We start from the raw sequence: 23,376 nt of genomic DNA, 5'->3' as shown, positions 1-23,376 counted from the left end.
CTTGGGCTTTTCAGGCTCAAAGAGGTGACTTCGAGATCAACTTAAGAGGTATACAAGATAGTAAATGGTATACAAAAGAGATTTGGAGAATCACTTCAAACTACATTGTGAAAGGAGGAGGAAAGGTTCAAACTTGTAAAAATGTAAAAGAAAAAAAAAATTTGGGCATTTTGTAAGAAACAATTGGATGCCACAATTGCGGGGGGAGGGGGTGGGTGGGGTGGGAACTGTTGGGTTTTTCTGGATGGATGGACGAAGATGAGCCAAATGGCCTTTCTCATTGCTATTTATCTTGTATCATCCAAGTTACAAGTATTTTTTGTAGTTGTATAAAGATAAGATTAGAAGTTTAGCAAGTGATGTCATAGAATTTGTGTTAATAGTGATGAGAAGAGTAATAAGTAACTCTTTATTGAATTTTCCTTAAAGCCCATTGAGTGTTCTCAATCTATTTTCAAAAATAATTGAGGGCATTAGAACTATCATCGCAAAAGCATTTTTATTGTAAAACCAGCAGTTTTTCCAAAACTTGACAAAGCAAGTCATCTTAGTACCTTTTGTACAAATGTATGTGTCCATATACCCTTTATTCACTTTTCTCTCACTTGAGTTTTGGTTGTTATTGAGTGACTAAAAAATAATACATTATTGGTTATCGGTTTTATTATTGAATGTGTTTCTAGTGTACATTTCTAGTAAATCAAACAATTTGTCTCTGGAATAAATGTGTAATCCAGTAGCAAAGGTATGTTAGCAAACTGTGATTCATTTCCACTAGGTTGCTAGTACTTACTCAGTTAATGCTCCAGAAAAGTTAGTCGTGGGCTAGTTGTTTGTACTCTCAGAATGCGTCAAACATGAGTGTAACCTTTTAAACTATCACCCATTTTAGAGAAACTCCTGTTTCCTTGGCCATAGTGGTTTTGTTGGCCCGGACTTTGTGTTAATAACGGTGAAGTTAACAGCGCTCACCATTATTATGGAGACAGTCGGACAGCAACTTCTGGCATCCGCACATGCACATTTAAACGCAGAAATGCGGAAATTGCTGTGAGAGATACCTCGCTCCTCCATAGGGTGTGCGCAGTACCAGCCCTCGCCAGTAGACTCAGCAGTGAAAGACATGCTATGGCATGAACTTGGAGTGCTTGCCCACTAGTTCCCCACTTAAGATGCCATGAAAAGTTGGGGCTGGTGCATTCAAGAGTAATTGAAATTTTGACCGCGATAATTACTGACCAACGACCTCTCTGGCCCAGAAAATTTAATTATATCATTTTACAGGAAGTTAAGGATGGTATCAAATTGAAAGAAAAGGCATACAATGCTGCGAAGATTAGTGGTAGGCCAGAGGATTGGGAATTTTTTAGAAACTAGCAAAGGATGACACAAAAAATTATAAAGAGGGAGAAGATAGAGTATGAGAGCACACGAGCAAATAATATAAAAACAGACAGTAAGAGCTTCTTCAGGTATATAAAAAGGAAGAGCGTAGCTAAAGTAAACGTTGATTCCCTTCGAGGATGAGACAGGGGAATTAATAATGGGAAATAGAGAAATGGCAGAGACTAAACAATTATTTTGGATCGGTCTTCACGGTAGAAGACACTAAAAACATCCCAGTAAAAATAGATAATCAAAGGGCTACAGGGAGAGAGGAACTTAAAACAATCTCTATCACTAGAGAAAAAGTACTAGGCAAACTAATGGGGCTAAAGTCCGACCAGTCCCCTGGACCTGATGGCCTGCATCCTCGGGTCTTAAAAGAAGTGGCTACAGAGATAGTGGATGCGTTGGTTGTTATCCATCAAAATTCCCTGGATTCTGGAGAGGTCCCAGCAGATTGGAAAACTGCAAATGTAACGCCACTATTCAAGAAAGGAGGGAGACAGCAAGCAGGAAACTATAGGCCAGTTAGCCTAACATCTGTCATTGGGGAAAATGCTGGAATCCATTATTAAGGAGGTAATAGGACATTTAGAAAATCATAAGACAATCAAGCAGTCAACATGGTTTTATGAAAAGGAAATCATGTTTGACAAATTTGTTATAGAGTTCTTTGAGGATGTAACAAACAGGGTGGATAAAGGGGAACCAGTGGATGTGGTGTATTTGGATTTCCAGAAGGCATTCGATAAGGTGCCACATAAAAGGTTACTGCGCAAGATAAAAGCGCACGGGTTTGGGGGTAATATTTTGGCATGGATAGGGGATTGGCTAACTAACAAAACAGAGTCGGGATAAATGGGTCATTGGTTGGCAACCAGTAACTAGTGGGGTGCCACAGGGATCAGTGCTGGGGCCTCAACTATTTACAATCTATATTAATGACTTGGATGAAGGAACCGAGTGTACTGTAGCCAAATTTGCTGCTGATACAAAGATAGGTTGCAAAGGTTAGCAAGTTCTGAGCAGGACACAGAGTCTGCAAAGGGATATAAGGTTAAGTGAGTGGGCAAAAATTTGGCAGATGGAGTACAATGTGGGAAAATGTGAGGTTATCCACTTTGGAAGGAAGAATGAAAAAGCAAATTATTATTTAAATGGAGTGAGACTACAAAATGCTGCAGGACAAAGGGATCTCCAGGTCCTGGTACATGAAACACAATAAGTTAGCATGCAGGTACAGCAAGTAATTAGGAAGGCTAATGGAATGTTGGCCTTTATTGCAAGGAGGATGGAGTATAAAAGTAGGGAAGTTTTGATGCAACTTTACAGGGCGCTGGTGAGACCACATCTGGAGTTGTGGTCTCCATATTTAAGGAAGTATAAACTTGCATTGGAGGCAGTACAGAGAAGGTTCAGTAGGTTGATTCCTGGGGTGAAGGGGCTGACGTATGACGAAAGGTTGAACAGGTTGGGCCTATACTCATTGGAGTTTAGAAGAATGAGAGGTGATCTTATTGAAACATATAAGATTCTGAGGGAGATTGACAGGGTGGATGCTGAGGATGTTTCCCCTAGTGGGGGTATCTAGAACTAGAGGGCATAGTTTCAGAATAAGGGGTCGCCCATTTAAGACGGAGATGAGAAGGAATTTCTTCTCCGAGGGTCGTGAATCTTTGGAATTCTCTACCCCAGAGAGCTGTGGAGGCGGAGTCATTGAATATATTCAAGGCTGAGATTGACAGACATTTGAACTCCAAGGGAATCAAGGGGTATGGGGAGAGAGCAGGGAAGTGGTGTTGAGGATAAGATTGGATCAGCCATGATCTTATTGAATGGCGGAGCAGGCTCGAGGGGCCAATTGGCCTACTCCTGCTCCTGTTTCTTATGTTCTTACAAGTGTGGAATCTGATTCCTTCAGAAGTTAATTTGTGTTGGAGAATTTAATTTTTTTTTAACTTTTTCTGTCTCTTATCACACTCTCTCAATTCCATCTGCCTTTCCCAATCTGTGTTTCGCTTTCTGTATATGATTTAAATCTAATTTATAATTCCTGCTTTATACTTCCTGGTTTAGACTCTGCGTGCCTGCGAGGATTCTTCAATCTGTTTGGTTGAAGAGCCTCGCTGTTTCTTGACTTGCCCACAGACACCACAGATACTCTGTAGAGGGCGCCACGTTGGATCAGATGCTAGATTAGAGCAAGTCTCTGCTCGAAAGCCCCGAAAACCTTGTGGGCAGCTGTTAGAGGTGAAAGGCGAGCACGTTCCTTTGCCGCTGACTGCAAAATCTGGGCTAATGATGCAGTAATCAAATATTCGTACATCATAAATAGCTTTGGCTGAAATGTTGACCCGAAACATCTAAAGCACATTTATATAAAATCTAAAGAAACTAAAAACCTAAAACTAGTTTACATTAAAAAAAAAAATTAATACTTAAGATGTGCTCATCCCTTTTTGCTTACAATTCAGTCGGTTTTTCACTAGCTGCAAAACTGGCCATTAAAGATGATCCTTTGCCACTGAAAATACTTTTTTTTTGCTGCCATCTGCAAAATAGGAGCAGAGAGGCAGAAAAAGGCATGCAATTAAGAAAGATAAAAAGGGTTAGAGTTGGTGGAAAATAGTAAGAAAATTAAAATAAAGATTGGAAACTGAAGAAAAATGGATGAGTGCAGGTTACTTTTTTATTTTTAAATAATCTTTTGTTTGCGGTTTGGCATTAATCAGCAATGAAGCTATTTCTAATGTTCCAATTCTTTACTGTAACATTACAAGATTATGTAAATTGTCACAGTGATATAGTAGGTGTAATCACGCCAAAACTAGGAAACATTGCTGATGAATAAACCTGCAAGCATCCCTTGCAATCTGAAAATGTTCCCATGGGATTCAGAAGAATTTTTATTGGCTGGCTAGTGCAGTAAAGAAAGTAGGGCATGTCACTGTTCTGACTGGTAGCTGCAAGGCTAGGTATTAGTGTTGCTTAAATGTCTACCATTCAACATCATTGGTACTCTTTAAACAAGAGGAAAAGCTAAAAATCTGTCAAATGGCCTACTCCTGTTCCGATGCTCCTAAAATGTAGCTCTGACAAGTTATGAAAATGTACAGTAGTTGTCTATACTTGAACTTCATTGCCAATCTTCTGGAGAGGTGAAAGACACTTCTCAAAGCTTGTGGGAGTTATTGATGACCCCTCATCTTCAAGCTGAAGTAAGATCGATATTAGATGAAAATCATTTTCTATGGACAAGGTTAATATGTCTCTTAAGAAGCCTGACTATGACTGTTAATTAAGAATGACTCAAGCTGATATGTGCTCATTGAGGATTGAAGCCTTGTTGGTTTACAATGCCATTTCCATAACCTCTAACAATTTTCATGGGGCAACGTTTCTAAATTTTATTGACTTTTGTTTATAGTTTTTTATTTACTTCTCTTCCTTGTTCTTTCAGTTTGCACATACTATTCATTTCAGAAAATTCTGCACTTGCCATCGAAGAATGGCTTTCTGGTGTACATGCTACATTTGTAACAGCTTATAAATTTACAATGCAATGTTTGCATTTAATAGAGGACTGGAAGAATAATGTATACTGAATTAAATCTGAGCTGGGAGCCTATTTTAAAAAATATATGCATTTGTGTGTGTTTTTAATCAATCAAAATCAAAATGTCATGTGTGGTAAACCACTGTTATACCTGTCTGTATGTGTATTCCACTAGGTACAGGTCTGGACATGCCTCGGCTGACTCCTCCCACTATTCCAGGTATATAAGTGACTACCTCCCAGTCCCTTAGTATTCTGGACGGGTCGACCACTCGAGACTAGACCTTCATTCTTTAGTTAATAAAAGCCTGGTTGTTACTCGCTTAACCTCAGTCTTTTGAGTAATTGATGGCGCATCAATATGTTCCTTGATTCTTGTAAGTAAACTGATGGGTAAACGGGGCCGCTTATATTAGCAGTGCAATTTTCAAATATGCCTGCAATGTAGGCGAATGGATGGCAGCCTTATGGATATTTAAGTTACTGGATGTTGCAACAGTGGACTGTAGAAAATGGAAAGTTAAGACCACAACAAGATTGAATAGAGCACAGGGATTGAGTGGAAATATAGTTCAAGGCCTAATGATGAGTGGAAAGCAACAATACTGACTGAATTGGTATCAGTTATGTGAAGTTAGATGTTGATTATTCAATGACGATTTTTTCACTTGCTTCTTGTTGCCATTGAAATGTTTTTTAAATTAACCCTGTAGAATCTTAATATCGCTTTAACAGACGCTTAAGATATCTGTGTTGTTTCATAAATAAGACCCCAATGTGTCAAGCAGGCAGTCAAATCATTCAGATGAAATAGAAATTAATTTCAATTATTAATTAGGAAGTAGTATTCAGAACAATAAAAGGATGTCCCTTCAGTTTAGTGTCATTTTTTACATTAAAATTTTCAGTTTGTTCTTACATTTTGTGTTTTATTTAATTTTTAGCCCTCTCCAGTTGACCCACTTTCCCTTGGTTTGGCATACAGCCAGGAGCAGATTTTCACTGCGTCACAACGCAAAGTGGGCAATTTCAAGTACTAGGCAAATCTTGAGCAGTATTAGTAAAAACTATCAAAGTACTTTGCAATCTAAATGATTATCAAGTGAAATAAGGGACATCTATTTGGACGGACAGCAGAGTGTTATGTGATAGTGAGTTCAAGTCTGAGTATTGGCTGCCACTTGAATCTGCCTGCTGGAAATTGGGATGATTTGAACAACTCTCTGGCTACTTCAAAAAAGGATACATTTCACAATGGTGCAGTTGCACTGTTATAACCATGCGCCTAGTACTTCAGCTGTGGAATGCCATTGGGGTGAAGTTCATAGCCTGCACCATTTTGCCCCTCTACTTGAAAACAAGGAGGTAAGTCATCCTTGAAGGAAAAATATGTGCAAAAAAAATTACAATAACATTTTAGAAGGTAAAAAACTTTCCATAAATCCATGGTACATCTGCATAGGAATCTGAGCTATCAAACATTTGTCCTGAATAATCTTCAGGTGTCTTGGTGGTCTCTTTATGTTAGTCCTAGTTGTTGGTGGTTGTGTGTCCCAATACTGCTGTTGATCCGAAATGTACGTTTATGGTAACCATTTAAATGAATATGATGTATAGACACACAGTCATTACTCATACATTCTTGACACTCCCCAATTAAATAGAAACATTAAAGTATAAAATCAGATATGTTAATATTGCAGTCTTGTGTTTAATATTTGGTGTTAGATTTTCATTTTCTGCTTGTGTTGAAGTTGAATTTTTGGTACTTATTGAAGAATAGTTGTAAGTGAGCCTCTTTTTCAGCTTCTTTAACTTACTTTCTTCCTCCAGGAGTGAGAATAATGGCTAGATGACTAACTTCCTTGCCTCTGCCAGTGTTCATTTTGCACGGACAGCTTGGAGACACAGGAACAGTCGCATTTGATTCTTCCTCTAGTTTTATTTATTTTTCTCTCCTTATGAAGAAGTGCAGAGTCTCTGCTATGCTTGTACCCACTCCCTATCAGTGGTTGATTCTGCAACTCGCCGTGTGGGAGATGTTGGGACTGAACTGATGTTGGGACTGAACTGAATGATGTAGCATGTGAATGCCCCTGGGATTTTTTTTAAAATTTCAACTTCATTAAAACCATTGACTTTTCATAAGCTGTAGCTTTATTGAAACTGTTTTGCTAATAATTCTATGTCATAATCTATTTGCAACAGAATTTCAAATCCCAATCTATTTTACTTTTGTACTAATAAAGCCTATTTACTATGCTAATGTTCTAGGACAAAAACAATTTTAACTGATTAATATATAACCTCATCAGCTTTTCACATCTACCTTGGTGTGAAGCTTGTACAACTTTATTAATGTCCTGAGAATACATTAAGCGTTGTCTATAACTGCCTTTTTCATAGTGAAAGACCCCCTTAGCCAATACGTGTTTTTAAAATCCATTTCATAATATATAAACAAAATAGTTTATTGTGGAGTATTGACCAGTCTTCTCTCTGTTCTTTGATTTGTATTTTTTAGGTTCTTTTTACATATTCTAAAACAATTTTCTGTAATATTTTACTTCATTGCATAGCAAGTTTTTCCTCATTTCTGACTTTTCACTTTTACAGGCTTGCTAAATCTCAATTTTTGGTGGCAAATAGATATGGAGATTGGGTTACTGTGAATAACATGTTAAAATAAAGTAATTTTAAGTTTTCAAACTCAAAATGGAAATGCATTGGAATAGAATCTAAATTAAGATATAAACTTAACTGTTTCATAGATGCTGACTAATGCAGAGGCAGAGACCAAATCACATGAAGCTAAATAAACATAATGCGTGATGTCATGGGTGAATTTTGGAAACGGGCATGGGGTTAAACAACAGAAGTCAAAGTTGATTTACCTACTGATTCAATATTTTTTTTTAAATTGTATTTGCCATTGTAAGCTCCATGTATGAAATCACAGGTATGAATGCAGATCCTTGATGGAGCGTATTTGAGCATCAGCGTGCTAGTCTGCTGCAGGGGTGTCCAATCATCACCCTGAGCTGAAGCAGACTGGCCTTTTGAAAACCTAGGCAACTTGGACCTATTTACATTATTTATTTGCTCATTTTATTGTTTGAGTTTTGAGAGTCTGATTATTAGCACTGTTGCTGCATTACTTAAATCAGAACACCAAGACCTGCTAGTAAGAGCAGTTTAAGATTGATGAAAATGTATGTGAGCATGTGAACTTAATGTGGTAGCTGAGGCTCCATGGTACACACTGCTATAGCATGCAAAGACAAAGCTTGGACAACCCTGGTCTAATGTACTGCCCGAGGTGTACATTTAAACCTACAAAAGGGTCCAGCATTACTAATGTGCAATATGTAAAACTGGAAGCATTAAATCTAACTGCTGCTAGAAATTTTAGTTTTGCTCAATTATGTTTTTATTTTTTTAACCCCCCCCCAAACCCCCCACCCCCAAAAAACAAAATCTGGTGGGAAGCATCTGATCTATTTGCTCCCAACCCATACAGCATCGCTGGAATTGGGGGAATCTGCTGCGTATGGGATTTTGGTTCTAAACTCATGCCCTATATGCATGCATAGCTTACTGGATAACCAGGTGCTGACCAAACTTACTCACTTTAATAATGCAGCAAAAAGAAGATAAGTAGTTGGAAAAATAACAAAATGGAAATAATATCTTTTTTTATAAACTGCTTCAATTTTAGCAGATTCACCACTAATGAAAATAATATATCTTTCAGTCCTTTTTCTCATGATTTTATTGCTAGAATTAGCATTCTTCAGTGAAGAGGTCTAGCTTTATAGTGATTTATTACATCGAAGTCTTTTAAAATATTTTGATTAATACGTATGTATCAACAATATATGTTGTATGTTTGTTCAAATCTGTAGTTTGGAAAGTAAAAACAGCAACTTTCTTGGAGACATAACAGTGCTTAACATCAGTAGTAAATCTGGACAACAAACCTGGTAAGATACAATTTAATCAGGTCAGTCTACTCGCGAGACAACAGATCCCGTAATGGTCTTAGGTTTCATTTTATATTTGTTCATTAAATACAAGCAGTCTTGCATGGATTTGAAATGTAGATCAAGCCTACAATTGCAGTCAACTTTGATCCATTATATATGATCTAATCAGCTGTCAGAATCATTTTTGAAAGCGGGCTAATGCTAATTGAGCATTCATTATGTAGATTTGTGGGATATGATTTTTGTCTCATGAGGGGACTGACCAAATATGGTCAGCACCATGACATGCCAGTAAATCACATCCTGTATGTATTTAAATTACCTGGTGTTTAAAGTTAGATATGAATTAGAAAAACCTCAGACCACTGGAATTATTCTGTGTGTTTTGGTTCCAGTATACTAGAGGCAGTGTAAATGCTAATTAAGCTATTTTATTCCTGAGTGTTTAGAATGTTCATGGTTTGAACATTCTCGCCAGTCACATTTTAAAGAGAAAACAACTTACAGTAATTGGAAAATGATTAGATGTGCATAACTGTCAACATTTTTTTCACATTATTTTTATCACATGGTGATTAATGTGAAAATATAGACATTTTCTTCACACTGGTAATGTTCACGTCAGCCAGATTGGTCAGCCATGGTGAGATGACCCCACAAAATGTTAGGTTTATACATAAAATATTAGGTGTTTATTTTTATCCCTAACAACTCCGTGAATAAATGTTAATGGTTTTGGTTGTCAAAGATGAACCTGGTAGCATCCATGCTGCCACCATATCGATGTACAGAATCTGCACCTTTAAAGTCTGACTCCAAGTGGACTGAGAACAGGGAGGCAGAAGAAGAAAAATAACAAGATTATTTAAGGTAAAAATAAGTTCAAATGGGTATGATGGGTAGAAGAAACATTAAAATAAAATAAAAAGATGGATAGAATAAGAAAGGAAAATGATTGAGAATAAGATCGAGTGGGTAACCACAAGTAAAGTCTTCAGTTTTCATTAGATTTCAGATGTTTCATTCGCTTTTTTAACTAGATAAAAAAACTCTTCAGCCCAGTTCAGACAGGAGTTTCCCAGAATGTTTCATGAGTCTCAATTTGTACTCGAGCTCCAAGTTAAAGTTGGTTATTGATAGATATGAAATGAGAATAGCCAAATGGGTGCTTCTATTTATGTGATGGCTGTAAAGGACTTAAGTAGTATGTCATGCTTTGTGGATCAGTAATACGATATTTAAACTCTGGAAGAATGTACATATCTTGTCTGCCTTGGCTTTTCTGTTATTGACAATACTTCCATTTACATAGTCTTTTGCGATGTCTCAAACGGCTTCGCACCATGAATTACTTTGAGGTGTAGTGATGGTTCTTATGCAGGCAATCAATGACCGGTTTAACTTCTCTGCGCTAGAAACTCACTACAAACAGCAATGAGATTAAAGAACAGTTCATCTGTTTTTTGGTATTGATTGAGGGCCTTGCTCTTGAATAGTGCCATAAAATCTTCAAAATTCACCTCCAGTAGAACAGAAAGGACTTCAATTTAAAACATCATCTAAAGGATGGCACAATATAGCACCCTCTCATGACTACACTGAAGAGTCAGAATAGATTAGGTGCTCAAACCCTGGTATGGGACTTGAACCCATAACCTTTTGACACAAAGCCAACAGTGCCACCAAACTGATAGTTTACAATATTTTGTGCTGAACAATGCTGTCAATTTCTAATTATTGTTGTGCCCCAGAGATGTTTGACTGCAGCATATTTGTTCATACTGGTCTCTTGGCTGTTGAACCTTTCCTGGTTGCTTAATATCTTCATTAGGACAAGTTAGAACTGAAAATCAATTGTGATACATAGATTTTTATGTTTTATTTGTGGGGACTAAGAACGAGTGTGCTGCTGTGCTTGTTAATAGGAATTTATTTTTGTTGACTACAAATTGGTGGCCACCCACTTGGCTAATTGGACCAGGGTAACCCTGCTAACTATTGTTGTACCATATCATTGTGCGGGCCACTGCTGCTTCAGTTAAGTATGTACTTCAATGTTGATAGAATCCGAACTAGTCATTGGTATCTGTAACAATTTTTTTTTTTTTTAATTGGCAGCTATTTGGGTAGCCACTAAATTTTCATGTTTAACAGCCTATTACAAATTTTGCTGCCAGAGTCTTAGCAACAATAACATTTTGGAAGTCTGCCACATTGTCCTTCTGTAAATTAGTAACCCAACTTTTCTTTTTATAGTCTGTGGTTGCTAGACTGCCAGAAATTCAGATCTTGCCTTTTGCTTATTTATCCTTGTGCATGATTGAAAGGGTAGGCACGCACCCACCTATCAAGCTTTTCCAAATGCTTGCAGCTACCCAAGAATGGCTTGAGATCACTATCTCTTTTGTCCTTCCTCTTTGCAGAACCACCTAGCTACTGCTTCGTACCTTCCTAGTATAGCACAGCCAAGATCAAAAACTTGGTCCAAATCAATGTCCTAGGATTGAATTTTAATGGGGAAGGCAGGGGAGGGGGGCTCTGAAGTAGTCAGGAATCCCGGGAGAACGGGTTTCCAGGCCCTGCCGAATTTAACAGCAGGGCCTGATTTGCACGGGAAGCCTTTCCCACCCGCAGCCAGCCAGAGGCTGCTTGGCTCCGGGCGGGTAGCCCTGCGGCACTAGGCTGCACAGAGGGGAGGGATTGCATGGGGGCCGGCTAGAGGAGCAGTGGTGGTGGGACGTATTAGCGATCGCGGGCTGGAAGCACGGAGGGGTCTCGAGTAGATCGGGGGCCGGGAGGAGTGCGGGGTTGTTGGGGGCGGGGCGGGGGGAGGGAGTGGAGGGGAACGGTGGTGGCGATCACAGGCCGGCCGGAGGAACGGTGGGGGTCTCCAGAAGATCGCGGGCTGGCCAGAGGAGCAGAGGGAGAGGGTTCTGAAGGGATCGGGGGCCGGAGGAGCAGCGTGAGGCAGGGTGGGGGTCGAGCCAGGTGAGAATCGGAGGCCAGGAGCAATGGGGGCTGGGCGTTCATGGCAAGGCTGGTGAGGGGGGGTGGTGGGGCGCGTGCGAATCGGAGGCCTCCGGGGGGTGGGTAAGCAGGGACCCTAGATTCAGGAGGTAAGTCTTGGATCCAGCAGTCCTCGCCTTGCATTAGCTGGCGGGTTTCAACAGGCATGCAAAGCCTGACCAGCTAAAGTTAAATACAAAATGGAGGTTAAAGCAGAGGCTTCCAGCCACATAATATTTAAATAGACGACCCGCCTCCTCGCAATGGATTGGCTTGCCTGCCTTTGTTAAAAGTGGACGTGGGCGGGTTGGAGGCAGGTTCAGGTCGTTATTCAGATTTTTAATACTTTAACTACAAACACGCCCCCAACCTACCCATTTTTTTTTAGTTTAAAATCCACCCCCCACCCCCACAGACTGATATTGCATAATAAGGTTAAAAGGGCTTTTAAAAAAAAGAAAATTCTCTGGATCGTTGGCAAAGCTGGCATTTATTGACCATCCCTAGTTTTACTCAAGGTGGTGGTGGGCTGCCTTCTTGAACTGCTGCAGTCCTTGTGGTGCAGGTAATCCAACAATTGTTAGATTGGGATTGCCAGGATTTGGACCCAGTGACGATGAACCACGATGTATGTCCAAGTCGGGATGGTGTGTGACTTGGAGGGCAACTTGGAGGTAATGGTGTTCCCATGTACCTGCTGCCCTTCTCCTAGGTGGTGGAAGTGGCAGGTTTTGGAGGTGTTGCTGAAGATTTTGACCCATCAAGCCCAGTCCTTTCTTTTGAAAGACCAATAGCTCCCCCATCAGAGCTTTCAATGATGGGTAACTGGGTCTCAGCAGAATTGGGCCTGTCACTTCAAACCTAAGGCTCTGCCTCTTTTCCTGTCCCCCCTCCCCGCCCTAAATAAATCCTTCCCAACCCCCTCCATGTCCTCCCATCTTGTTTAATTGCCACCCTCGTACCCACACAGCCACCTTCCTACCTGAACTCTCCAGTATTTCCCAGTCTAAGCTCCCCATCTGCCTTCCAGACCAACTTGAGCCTCCCACTTTTTCTGACTTGCATTGTGTTCTGTAACACACCAGTTGAGATCATGGCTCTACATCTAAATAGAAATCAGATCATCCTGCCCCAAGCAGACCTCTTAAACACTGCTACACACAAAGGGTGGTAGAAGTTTGGAACTCTCTTCCACAAACAACAATTGATGCTGGGTCAATTGTTAATTTTTAAATCTGAGATTGATAGATTTCTGTTAATCAAAGGTATTAAGGGATATGGGGAAAAGGTGGGTATTTGGAGTTGGGTCACAGATCAACTATGATCTCACTGAATGGCGGAACAGACTTGAGGGGTTAAATGCCCTACTCCTGTTCCTATGTTCCATCTCCCGCTCTGTCCCATTCCTCCCAGCCTGGTATTCCTCCCCCCTACCCCACCACAAAGCCTTCCTCACATCCCAAGCTAGACTGCAATTTCTCGGTTGATCTCACACATTTGACAACAGCTTCCAGCTGGCCTTCACCCTGTCTTTACTGAGTCTCATTGCTCACTTCTAACATGTTGACTACTATTATGCTTTATACCATGAGCTTTAAAAAAGATAAGAAATGCAAATTGAGTAAATCAGTAAAGCAAGATGTGTGAGAGATACAAAGATTCCAAGGCATACAGAAGGGAAAGAACAAACTTGAATTTGCATGATGTCCTTCACATCTATGGGCATCACAAAATGTTTAACTAGCAATGAATTACTTGTTTCTTGTTATGTAGGTAGCCATTTTGTACACAGCAAGGTCCCAAAAAACTGCAGTTAATCTATTACGATTGAGCGATGAATGCCAGTCAGGATACCAGGAGAACTCCGTGCTCTTCAAATAATGCAAAGGAATCTGTACGTCGACATGAACAGGCACACTTGGTTTAATATCTAATATGAAGGAAAGAGGAGAGAGAGTGATGGAGAGATTGGCAGCAAGATTGAGACTAAAACAGTGACGAGAGGAGTCAGGTAAACAAATGCAGAGGCACATATAAACAGAGAGGAAGCAAGTGTAAATAAACTAAAATGGAGGCAATGGGAAAAGTGGATAAATATTTGAAGCACAGGATGATTCAGGGCTTTGGGGCGAGCAGGGCAGTGGCATTTTTAGATTTCTCTAGCAAAGAGCTGGCACAGACACAATTGGTCGAGAGACCTCTTTCTGTGCATTAACTTTTGTGGTTTTAAGGAAAGAATTGGGGACTAGGAAATGAATAGATAGTTGAGAGAGGAACACTTACTGTGGATGAGCATACCAAGCAAGGTCAACTAATAACCAAGTATTTTTGTTAGTACAGTCCCCACCGCATATAGCACGCATGTTGGTGTTAATGCGATTTGCCCGTTATAAGCGGTGGTTGTAGGAATGAAACATTTGCCCCAGACCCCCTCCAGAGGATTCGGAGTGTAAACTGTTGGTTGGGTTTTGTGCATGGGTGGCGGGGGGGGGGCGGTATTTTGAAATGATTAAACCACTAAAACAGTACAGCAGAGCCCTGCTGCCAGATACTGGCATCTGCAGCCCCCACACGGGTTTTATTTCTTGAATAAGCAAAACTGGCATAATATGAAGTTGGGTTTTTCACCCATACCCATTAACTATCTCCATCACTATTAAATAAAAGCAGCCCCGGGCTTCAGTACATGGTTCAATCACATCCCAATACTGACTGGGGATTTTCGAAGGAATGACATGTTCTGTGTATCAATGTAACTTTAGAAAATATGAAAGGGCTTTGCTGTGATACAAAACAGGAAGCTTTTTAGTACTTCGGTATATACAGGGGATTGAACTGCCCGATAATAGCCGGCACACTTAGTATGTTCTAAGCGGTGCCTTTGTAATTGACTTATGGTAATAGAAAATGGTTAGCGCTATTTAGCCGACATAGGTGGCTATCTGTGATAAGTGTGGATGGTGTAAGTGGTGAGGACTGTAGATTGTTTTATAAAATCATTTGAAGTTCTCTATACTGTCCGATTGTGGAGGAAATAAAATGTTATGTACTGCTGTATTGCAGTTTTGGGCCAGAACATTTGGATTTTGCACACACGACTTGGTGAGATGTCACTTTTTCCTTCTCCACAAGAGTGACCAGAAGACAGTTATTATTAGTGATTACATTTAAATGTTGCCAAAATGCTAGACTTTTCGCTGGACTTTTTTCAACTTCAGGAGAATTGTGCAGGAACTGCATCTTGCAAATTGCTGACAAATTTTGAGATGTGTATTGAGTTATGTTCACATTGAATTGATTAATTTAATCAAGCAAGCAACAATGGGGAATTGCTCTCCTTAAGCATTAAGGATGCATTCAAAATGGTGTTTGCAATACTGATGCACATAGTAATTGGAGCAATTCCTTCTCACCAAACCCAACCCTATGTTCTTTTACCATCAAAAGCAGAAAATGCTAGGCAGACACAACAGGTTAGTCAGCATCTGAAAGAGAAAAGTCAGGTTATGATGTATTTCCAGTATTTTCTGCTTTTTTTCAGGTGGGCTGTGGTGGGGAAAGGAGACACCAGCAGCTGCAGGCAGCATTTGGAGTGTGGGTTGCAGGAAAACTGTCGTTCCCTTCCCCATCACTCATGCGTCCCCATACCCCTTCACCTCGTTACTTCCTTGTCTTTCTACTCCCTTACTTCTATCATTACTGCTACATCTTTCCACTTTGAACTACCCACTCAACCACTGTATCCTGCTTGCCCTATGGTTGCTCACCTCCCACTTAATCCTCCAAGGGAAAGTGATGCTACACTCAACCTGTTTTCCTCTTCTCTACCCATCTGTTTCCTCAAAGAGGCTTTCTTTTCTTTCAAAATGCAATTTTTTAAAAATTGCCATGAGTAAAGGTCATTGCCTAACCCGCCCCCCACGATCGGAGCCGCCCTCCCCCAACCGTGTGGCCTCCAATCGCCTTCCTGGACTCTTCCCCCACCCCCGATGATCCTCAGGCCGACCCTCCCTCTCCCCCCACCCCCCTCGATGCTTCCACCCTGGTCCTTTTTCTCCCCCCACCCGAACCTCCCCGACTACCACCCAATCCCTCCCTACTTCTACGGTGGCTGTAGCCAGTAGCTCCCTTTCTGAAATTTAAGACAGCAGTGTAATTCAATATAGCCCCTTTAATGAGAATGAGTTAGAAATGAATTGATTTGGTGCTGTGCACGGCCTGGGAGAGGTATTTTTCTGGAGCCAAGCATCCTTGCAAACGAAACACTTAACTAATCTTGCTGCAGAAAATGACATCTCAAGCCAATTGAATCCACATCAGTCAGGATGAAGTGTGCTGGTGATTAGGGTTAAACTGGAGGTTGCGTATCATTGAACAGTTATCAATGCGATTCTCTTGTCTGCCATTGCATGCCAATTGTGTCTTACACTACAGCAATGTACAGTGGTACAACAGATCCGAGGGAGATTAAACTCAACACTGTGATTGGATAGAAACTCATCAATAAACTTCACCTCAGAGTTGCCTTTTTTTGAATCTTTAATCTATACATTAACCCTGAACCTTGGAAGAATGCTCCTTTCTACACCACTGTGACATATGCACATTCTATTTTTCTCCTCTCTGAATTGAAGGGGAGATTTCTGCTTAGTTTAATGGATAGAAAAAAACAAGCTAAGGAAGTGAAATTTCCCAAAACACAAAATCTTCCTTTCAGTACCAATTGGTGCTGAATTCAGACCAGAGAACCCTCCCCTCCTGAAACTTTTTTGGGTAGCCTCCTGTCATCTTGCATTCTCTTTTCCCCCAGTTCTCCACCTTTTCTCCCTTCTGCTGAAGCCTGTGCCCCTTAGCACCTGGCAACTTTGCAGCTGTGGATGAAAAAGGGGTTACCTGTTGGTGGTCCCAGATCTTGGTGCAATTCAGCTATTAGACCAGCGAGATCTTCAGCGCAAATTATTCTATTTTGATTCATCTTCCAACCCCAACCCATGGTCACCGCCCCCCCCCCCCCACAACCCCAGTGATGCTTCATCCCCGATCTTCTCTCCCTTCCTACCCCCCCCCCCCCCCCCCAAATCCTCAGCCGGCCCCCACCAAATCCCTCCTTCCACTCTGCGACCTGGTGCCGCAGGTCTCCCCACCCACAGTTAGCCAGTCTTTCCATCTGGCTTGCTGCGGGTGGGAAACTGAGGCTTCCCATTCAAATCAGGCCCTGCTGTTAAATTTGGCCCATCGCCTCTGTATAAAACATTCAAACTTTACCTGAATAAAGCTTTTCAAATTTGTCCTCCAGCTTTTCTTCTAATAATTTGAAAAACAAATCAATAGAAACTAAACAATTTTCCAACAGTAAAAATGACTGAACGGTACTAACATATCCTGGGAATAAGAACACTGCACATGCTCAGAGTGCACAATACAAATTCAGCTCAGTGTCATTACTTTTTTGAATAAATTTAATCATGCTCTTGTTTGCGCCATTATTTTGGTAATTCAAATTTTTCAGAACACATTTTCATTGATGTAAACAAAAGATAATGCAGTTGCGTGCTGTGTTTACGTCACCCTTATCGGTGTAGACAGTAATTTATTATGGAAAAAAATTGACAAAAGGGTGACAACAGGAAGTAAAATTTTGTAGCGAGGAAGCGTGCATAGGTGTAAGATTTTTGATAGATTTCTAGCATTTGCATTTTTTCCCTTTTTGTTTAGTCAGTTTGAGGATAGTGTCTCTGTGTGTCCCCAAAAAGGCACTAAACCTGGAGGAATGCTTTTAAGTATGTGTTATGGTGTATCTCTTTAAAAGTTGGGGATTTTCTTTTGTTAATTATTGAAATTTCAGCACAGCTCATCATGCTGTTAACTCTACATCAGAGCTATCTACTTCAATGAATCATATCTTGAACCTGTGCCAAGATAGGAAATTGTCACACAATACAAAAAGAAAGTACTGCAGATGCTGGAAATCTGAAATAAAAACAGAAAATGCTGGAAACACTTGACAGGTCAGGCAGCATCTGTGAAGAGAGAAACAGAGTTAACGTTTCAGGTCGATGACCTTTCGTCAAAACTGGAAAAAAGCAGGAAATGGAACAGATTTTTAAGCAAGTGTAGGGGCTGGGAATGGGGGGGGGGGATGAAAGAACAAAAGGGAAGGTCTGTGATAGGATAGAAGGCAGGAGAGGTTAAGAGACATTAACAGATATTCAAGACAAAAGGAGATGGTAATGGGACAGGTTAAGAAACAAAAGATGGCTCTAGGTGAAGTGTAAACTGCGCCGGCAGAATGAAAGACAGCTGCCATGTGGGAGAGAAGAAAAGAAAACACCAACAAAAACAACAACAAAAAGTGTGGGGAAAAAATATATATGATGGGGACTGAGGTTATAATCTGAAATTGTTGAACTCGATGTTGAGTCCAAAAGGCTGTAAAGTGCCTAATCGAAAGATGAGGTGCTGTTTCTCGAGCTTACGCTGAGCTTCAGTGGAACAATGTAAGAGGCATAGGATGGTGAGGTGGGAGTGGAGCGGAGAATTAAAGTGACAGGCGACCGGAAGCTCGGGGTCACCCTTACGGACTGAACGGAGGTGTTCCGCGAAGCGGTAACCCAATTGGCGTTTGGTCTCCCCAATGTAGAGGAGACCGCATCATGAGCAGCGAATACAGTATACTAAATTGCAAGAAGTACAAGTAAATTGCTTGGAAGGAGTGTTTAGGGTCCTGGACAGTGAGATGGGAAGAGGTAATAGGGCATGTGTTGCATCTCCTGCGCTTGCATGTGAAGGTGCCGGGCAAAGGGGTGTTGGGGGTGATAGAGGAGTGGACCAGGATGTCGCGGAGGGAGCAGTCCCTTCGGAATGCCTAAAGGTGAGGTGAGGGGAAGATGTGTTTGGTGGTGGGATCACGCTGGAGGTGGCGGAAATGGCAGAGGATGATCCATTGAATGTGGAGGCTGGTGGGGTGAAAGGTGAGGACAAGGGGAACCCTATCGTTCCAGGAGGGAGGGGCAGGGGTGAGGGCAGAGTGCGGGAGATAGAGCAGACACAGTCAAGGGCCATGTCAACCACAGTAGAGGGGAATCCTCGGTTGAGGAAAAAGGAAGACGTGTCGGAAGCACTGGTATGGAAAGTGGCATCGTCGGTGCAGATGCGGCGGAGACGGAGAAACTGGGAGAATGGAATAGAGCCCTTACAGGAAGAGGGGTGGGAAATTGTCACTATTGTTGGAAAGAGCATTGTGTCATATGGGATACTCCAATCAACTGTTTTAACACAGACATTCTGTTACGTTTCTCAACTTATTGTTGATTCATGCCCGAAAGCCATCAAAGGTTTTCCGATTAGTTGCAACATAGCAACCAAGAAATGCTGGTAAACTACCTTTCAGTTTATACTTAACTATAACTTGTGTGGAATTGGTAGTAAATTAAGTGCTTTTACAGATGTAGTGTGGCAAGAAATAACTTCTCAACACATTTTATCAGAAAATAGAAAAATTACATTGCTTGACCTTTAGTCTTAATGTTCTGGACAAAACAGACTTGCATGTTTTTTTTGGCGCATTAAAAGGTGCAGAAGTCAAATACAGATATCATAGCTTTCATACGGGATTAATATGACAAGATGAGGAGTTTTGTTGGGGTTTTTTTCGAGTAAGTATATCGGGTAAAAATACCCAGAGATAAAATGGAAACTGCCTAAATTTCAGACCATTTTTCTGCAAAACATTGACCAGGTTGTTTAATCTGTAAATGATTTTGGTCCAGAGGCTTTGTTGTGAGTGTTAATGAATAGTACTTAGTCACAGCATTGACAGGTCCTGTGTGGAATGAAGGCTGTCTCCAGGGAACCTTTGGACTGAAGCCAATGATGGAGACTTTTTTCAACAGCTTCATTCTCAACTCTGAACTTTGTGTGCCAACATAGGATTTTGCTTCAACCATGCACACTATCAAGTCGTTGAATGTATCCCAAGGATTGTTTCATCTGATTTCTTCATTACATAAAAAACTGTGGAAGAAATAAGTTGTAAATGAGAGTATTATAACCCCTTATCAACTGATTTTATCTTTGTTTTAAGTATTGTACTTTTAATTTAATGATGTACCTTCTGTGTATTATAGAACTTGTAAATAAATTTGACTATTAAGTAATCCAGAACTCGACAGTGTGGTATTTATCAAATTTTGGAGAAAACAGAAGACAAAAGAATGTGGTGGTCATCTCGCATGATCTCAAGTGCACTACATCATAATTAAGGGCTAATTGTGGCATATTATCCCACTCATAGAGTTCAGGTTAATGCACATCGTCTACTTATGGAAACTTTTGTGCTATGAGCACAACTTGTATTTATATAATGCCTTTTAACATGGGGAAAATTCCCAAAAGGCTTCATAGATGTGTAATCAAAAAAAAATGGACAGTGAGCCAAAGGAGGAACCATTAGGAGGGATGCCAAAAAGCTGGTTTTAAGGAAGATCTTGAAAGAGGAGAGCGCAAGGTGGAGTGATTTAGGGATGGAATTCCAAAACATAGGGCCTAGGTGACTGAAGGAGTGGTTACCAACGGTGGGCAAAGACAGAGGGAAGTACAGAGTCAGATGAGTAGAGAGGTTGGAAGGGAGGGAGTTAAGTATTGGGAGAAAATCTGACCCACAATTCAGTCTTTTCCAAATCAGGAGGTTTGACAAGTTATTACAGACTGACGTTTTATTTGATAAATGTAATATCTGTTCATAACCTTCACAATTATTTAAAAGTCTCTTCAAAAAGTGCAAATGCTGTTAAAGTTATGAATAATTGCTTTAATGTTGGTCATTTTAGAAAGCTCTATTAACTGTTTTCACTTCTCTCATTACATTTTTAGGAAAGGCAAAGTTAGGAAGAATCCCAAGGTGCTTCCTCCTCTAAACAAAGGTAGAAGAGGAAATACAAAACATAAGAAAAAACACAGGCAGCACAGAAAAGTGAAAGCTGACCAAAACCAGATATCGGAGATAAAAGCTAAATCCCATTGGCGTGGAGCATCTCTGGAGCAGCACACATCTGAATGTGAAGATGACCTCTCAAACGAAGAACACAGTGATGCAGAGAACGTCAGTGTTACTGATTTGGTGACTACGCTGAGAGATTCTCAAGATAGTATTGGAGCACAAGTTGAGAAAATTCTTCATTGCAAAACATTTGAAGATAAGAATGAAGCATTTTCTATTGAGGAAAATATGTTTACATCAATATATGAACCAGCTGATACAGGAGATTTTAAAATGGCAGATGGTTTGTCTGTAAAGTCATGTGACTTGCTGATAAATCTATTAGAAGATTATGAGGATTCTTCCGATGTCGAAATTAGTTTACCTTTATCTGACATTCACCAGGAATTACATCAGAGTCCTAGTTCTTTAGTCCAGAATTATATTTCTGTGATAGATACAACAGCTGATAAAGCACATCTTGTAGTTTTGACACAGAAATATTCTATCTATATAAGCAAAAAAATGATTGCTGGTGCTGTCCAGTATCTGTCTGAGATTGAAAGAATATTTAAAGAAACATCATTAGAGTATGTTAAAGGACAGGAAAAAGTAAAGACTCCAGTTTTGGAAGATGAGGCTGATGACTATAAAAGAAAGGAAGACGCCAGTCTAATTTTGAATAGAAATTTCTTAACCAATTTATTGGAGGGAAAAAACATTGCCAGTTGGGGATGTTGTGATTGGCCTGTAGATAGCTTAAATAAGCCTTGTGAGCAGAGGCCAAAGAGAGACTGTAGATTTGGACATAGAGATGCTTCTGTTAAGAATCGGGCTGAAAAATGGTTGAATAAGGAAACTGCCCAACAAAACCCATTGGTTAGTAGTACATTTTGTCATCAAAGTTCTTCAACTGAAAACATTTCTCAAGGAAATGATTGTGTTCTGCAACTGTGTCCTCAAGGTGACTCTACCACAGCGCAATGTGTGGCAAATCAATTTGCATCTTCTAATATCCTTTCTGTGACAGCTGATGGCATGAAAGAAACAAAAGGTTTTTGTACTGGCAAATGGGTTAATGAAACTGGTAAAGAGACAACCTTTATACTGCAAGATTCCTTTTATAATTCACCATTAGCCAAGATAAATTACAGAAGAAAACCCAAAAGGTTTTACAAATTAGCACCTACTTTTCAGCTTTCTCGAGAGACACCAGTGGATTCAAAAGAAAGCAGAAGGAAAGGCTTGGTCTTAACTGAGATTAAACCAGTGAACTGTATGTCAATGACGAATATCTTTCAGAGTGAAATGACAAGTGTAAACCTTAGTGTGCAGGAAAATACAGGGACATGCCAAGAAAAACTGGAACAAGTTGCTGTTGAGGGCCCTCAATTTGTAAACCGATTCTGTGAAACCATTCAATTGAGCAAAATAATCAATAATAAAGAAAATAAGGAAGGTAGCAAAGAGGACAGCTTGTTAAAGCAGGGATTTGATGATTCTTCCAATGTGCAATCATTGCATACACTCAAACATGAAACTATGCGTAATGATGATGTGCTTCCAGATCCATCACATGAAATGGAAGTTTATACCATTAATCCTTCTATGAATATGTTGGACAAGAGCAAAACATTTTTCACAGGAAAACCAGTTTCAATATGCTTGCCTTATGCAAACATTTCCAGATCTTCTGAAACTTTATTTTCCTATGCAGACTGCTTAAAGAAAGAAGGTACTTTGTCTCCATTTAATGAGCCGTATAGTGCATCACTCTGCAATCCATGTGTTGGATGTGAACTAGCAGAAAAATCAAGGCAAGATGATGCACAAGAACTTCTAATGTTCCCAGAAAATTGCCCTTTTCTTGAGCTGCAGTTACCACTTGAATTTGCATTACAGCTTGTAGAGTTATTTGGGTCTCCTGGTATTGACTCCGGTAAGTTGAAACAAAATAAATGAATAAAGCATGTTTTTCTTCTTTCCCCTATTCCCTCCATTTTCCTTTTATCAATCCATAATTTTTCTGACTTATGCAATTATTTTGCAGTATATGTACGTATTTATTACATTGATTAAAAATTAAGTGCATTTATTTCATATTCTAATATTCAAGCAATATTTGTGCACTTGAGTTTCAAAATTGTAAATATTGTTAATAGTTTTAACAAATGCAGCAATATGTCATGAAGAAGAATAGCATAGCCAGTATATCTATGCTAGCACTGATAGATAAGTGAAAGAAAGCCAAGTTCAACAATTCAAATTGCATAGTTTAATCCCTCCCATCTGTTAATTTCCTCTGAACAAAACCATTATAAAATACAACAAACTCCACTGAGAAACAAGACTAGATGTTCCAAGGAAGATAACACGTCAATGGGAAAGTGACCTATCTACTGCTCCCCTGAATCCTTTAACGTGTTCATGTCTTATAAGACACGGCAACAAATGTTATCATATTT

The 23,376-nt window shown here is 40.1% G+C and overlaps 1 protein-coding gene across 1 annotated transcript in view; it reads left to right on the top strand.

The window, feature by feature from the left end:
• The first annotated feature begins 6,221 nt into the window (after positions 1-6,221).
• The window catches only part of LOC147111932 (uncharacterized), a 50,607-nt gene continuing 33,452 nt past the window's right edge, over positions 6,222-23,376 (top strand). The window contains exons 1-4 of the mRNA XM_085998302.1: positions 6,222-6,307; positions 8,848-8,925; positions 11,758-11,916; positions 20,806-22,850. Of these exons, the coding sequence (XP_085854428.1) occupies positions 6,222-6,307; positions 8,848-8,925; positions 11,758-11,916; positions 20,806-22,850 (2,368 nt within the window). The remainder of the gene's footprint in view (positions 6,308-8,847; positions 8,926-11,757; positions 11,917-20,805; positions 22,851-23,376) is intronic.

The sequence above is a fragment of the Somniosus microcephalus genome, chromosome 10 (genome assembly GCF_052327205.1).
Source record: "Somniosus microcephalus isolate GS21.2 chromosome 10, FLI_Smic_1.0, whole genome shotgun sequence".
Lineage (NCBI taxonomy): Eukaryota > Metazoa > Chordata > Chondrichthyes > Squaliformes > Somniosidae > Somniosus > Somniosus microcephalus.
This window is presented reverse-complemented; position numbering and strand designations above follow the sequence as displayed.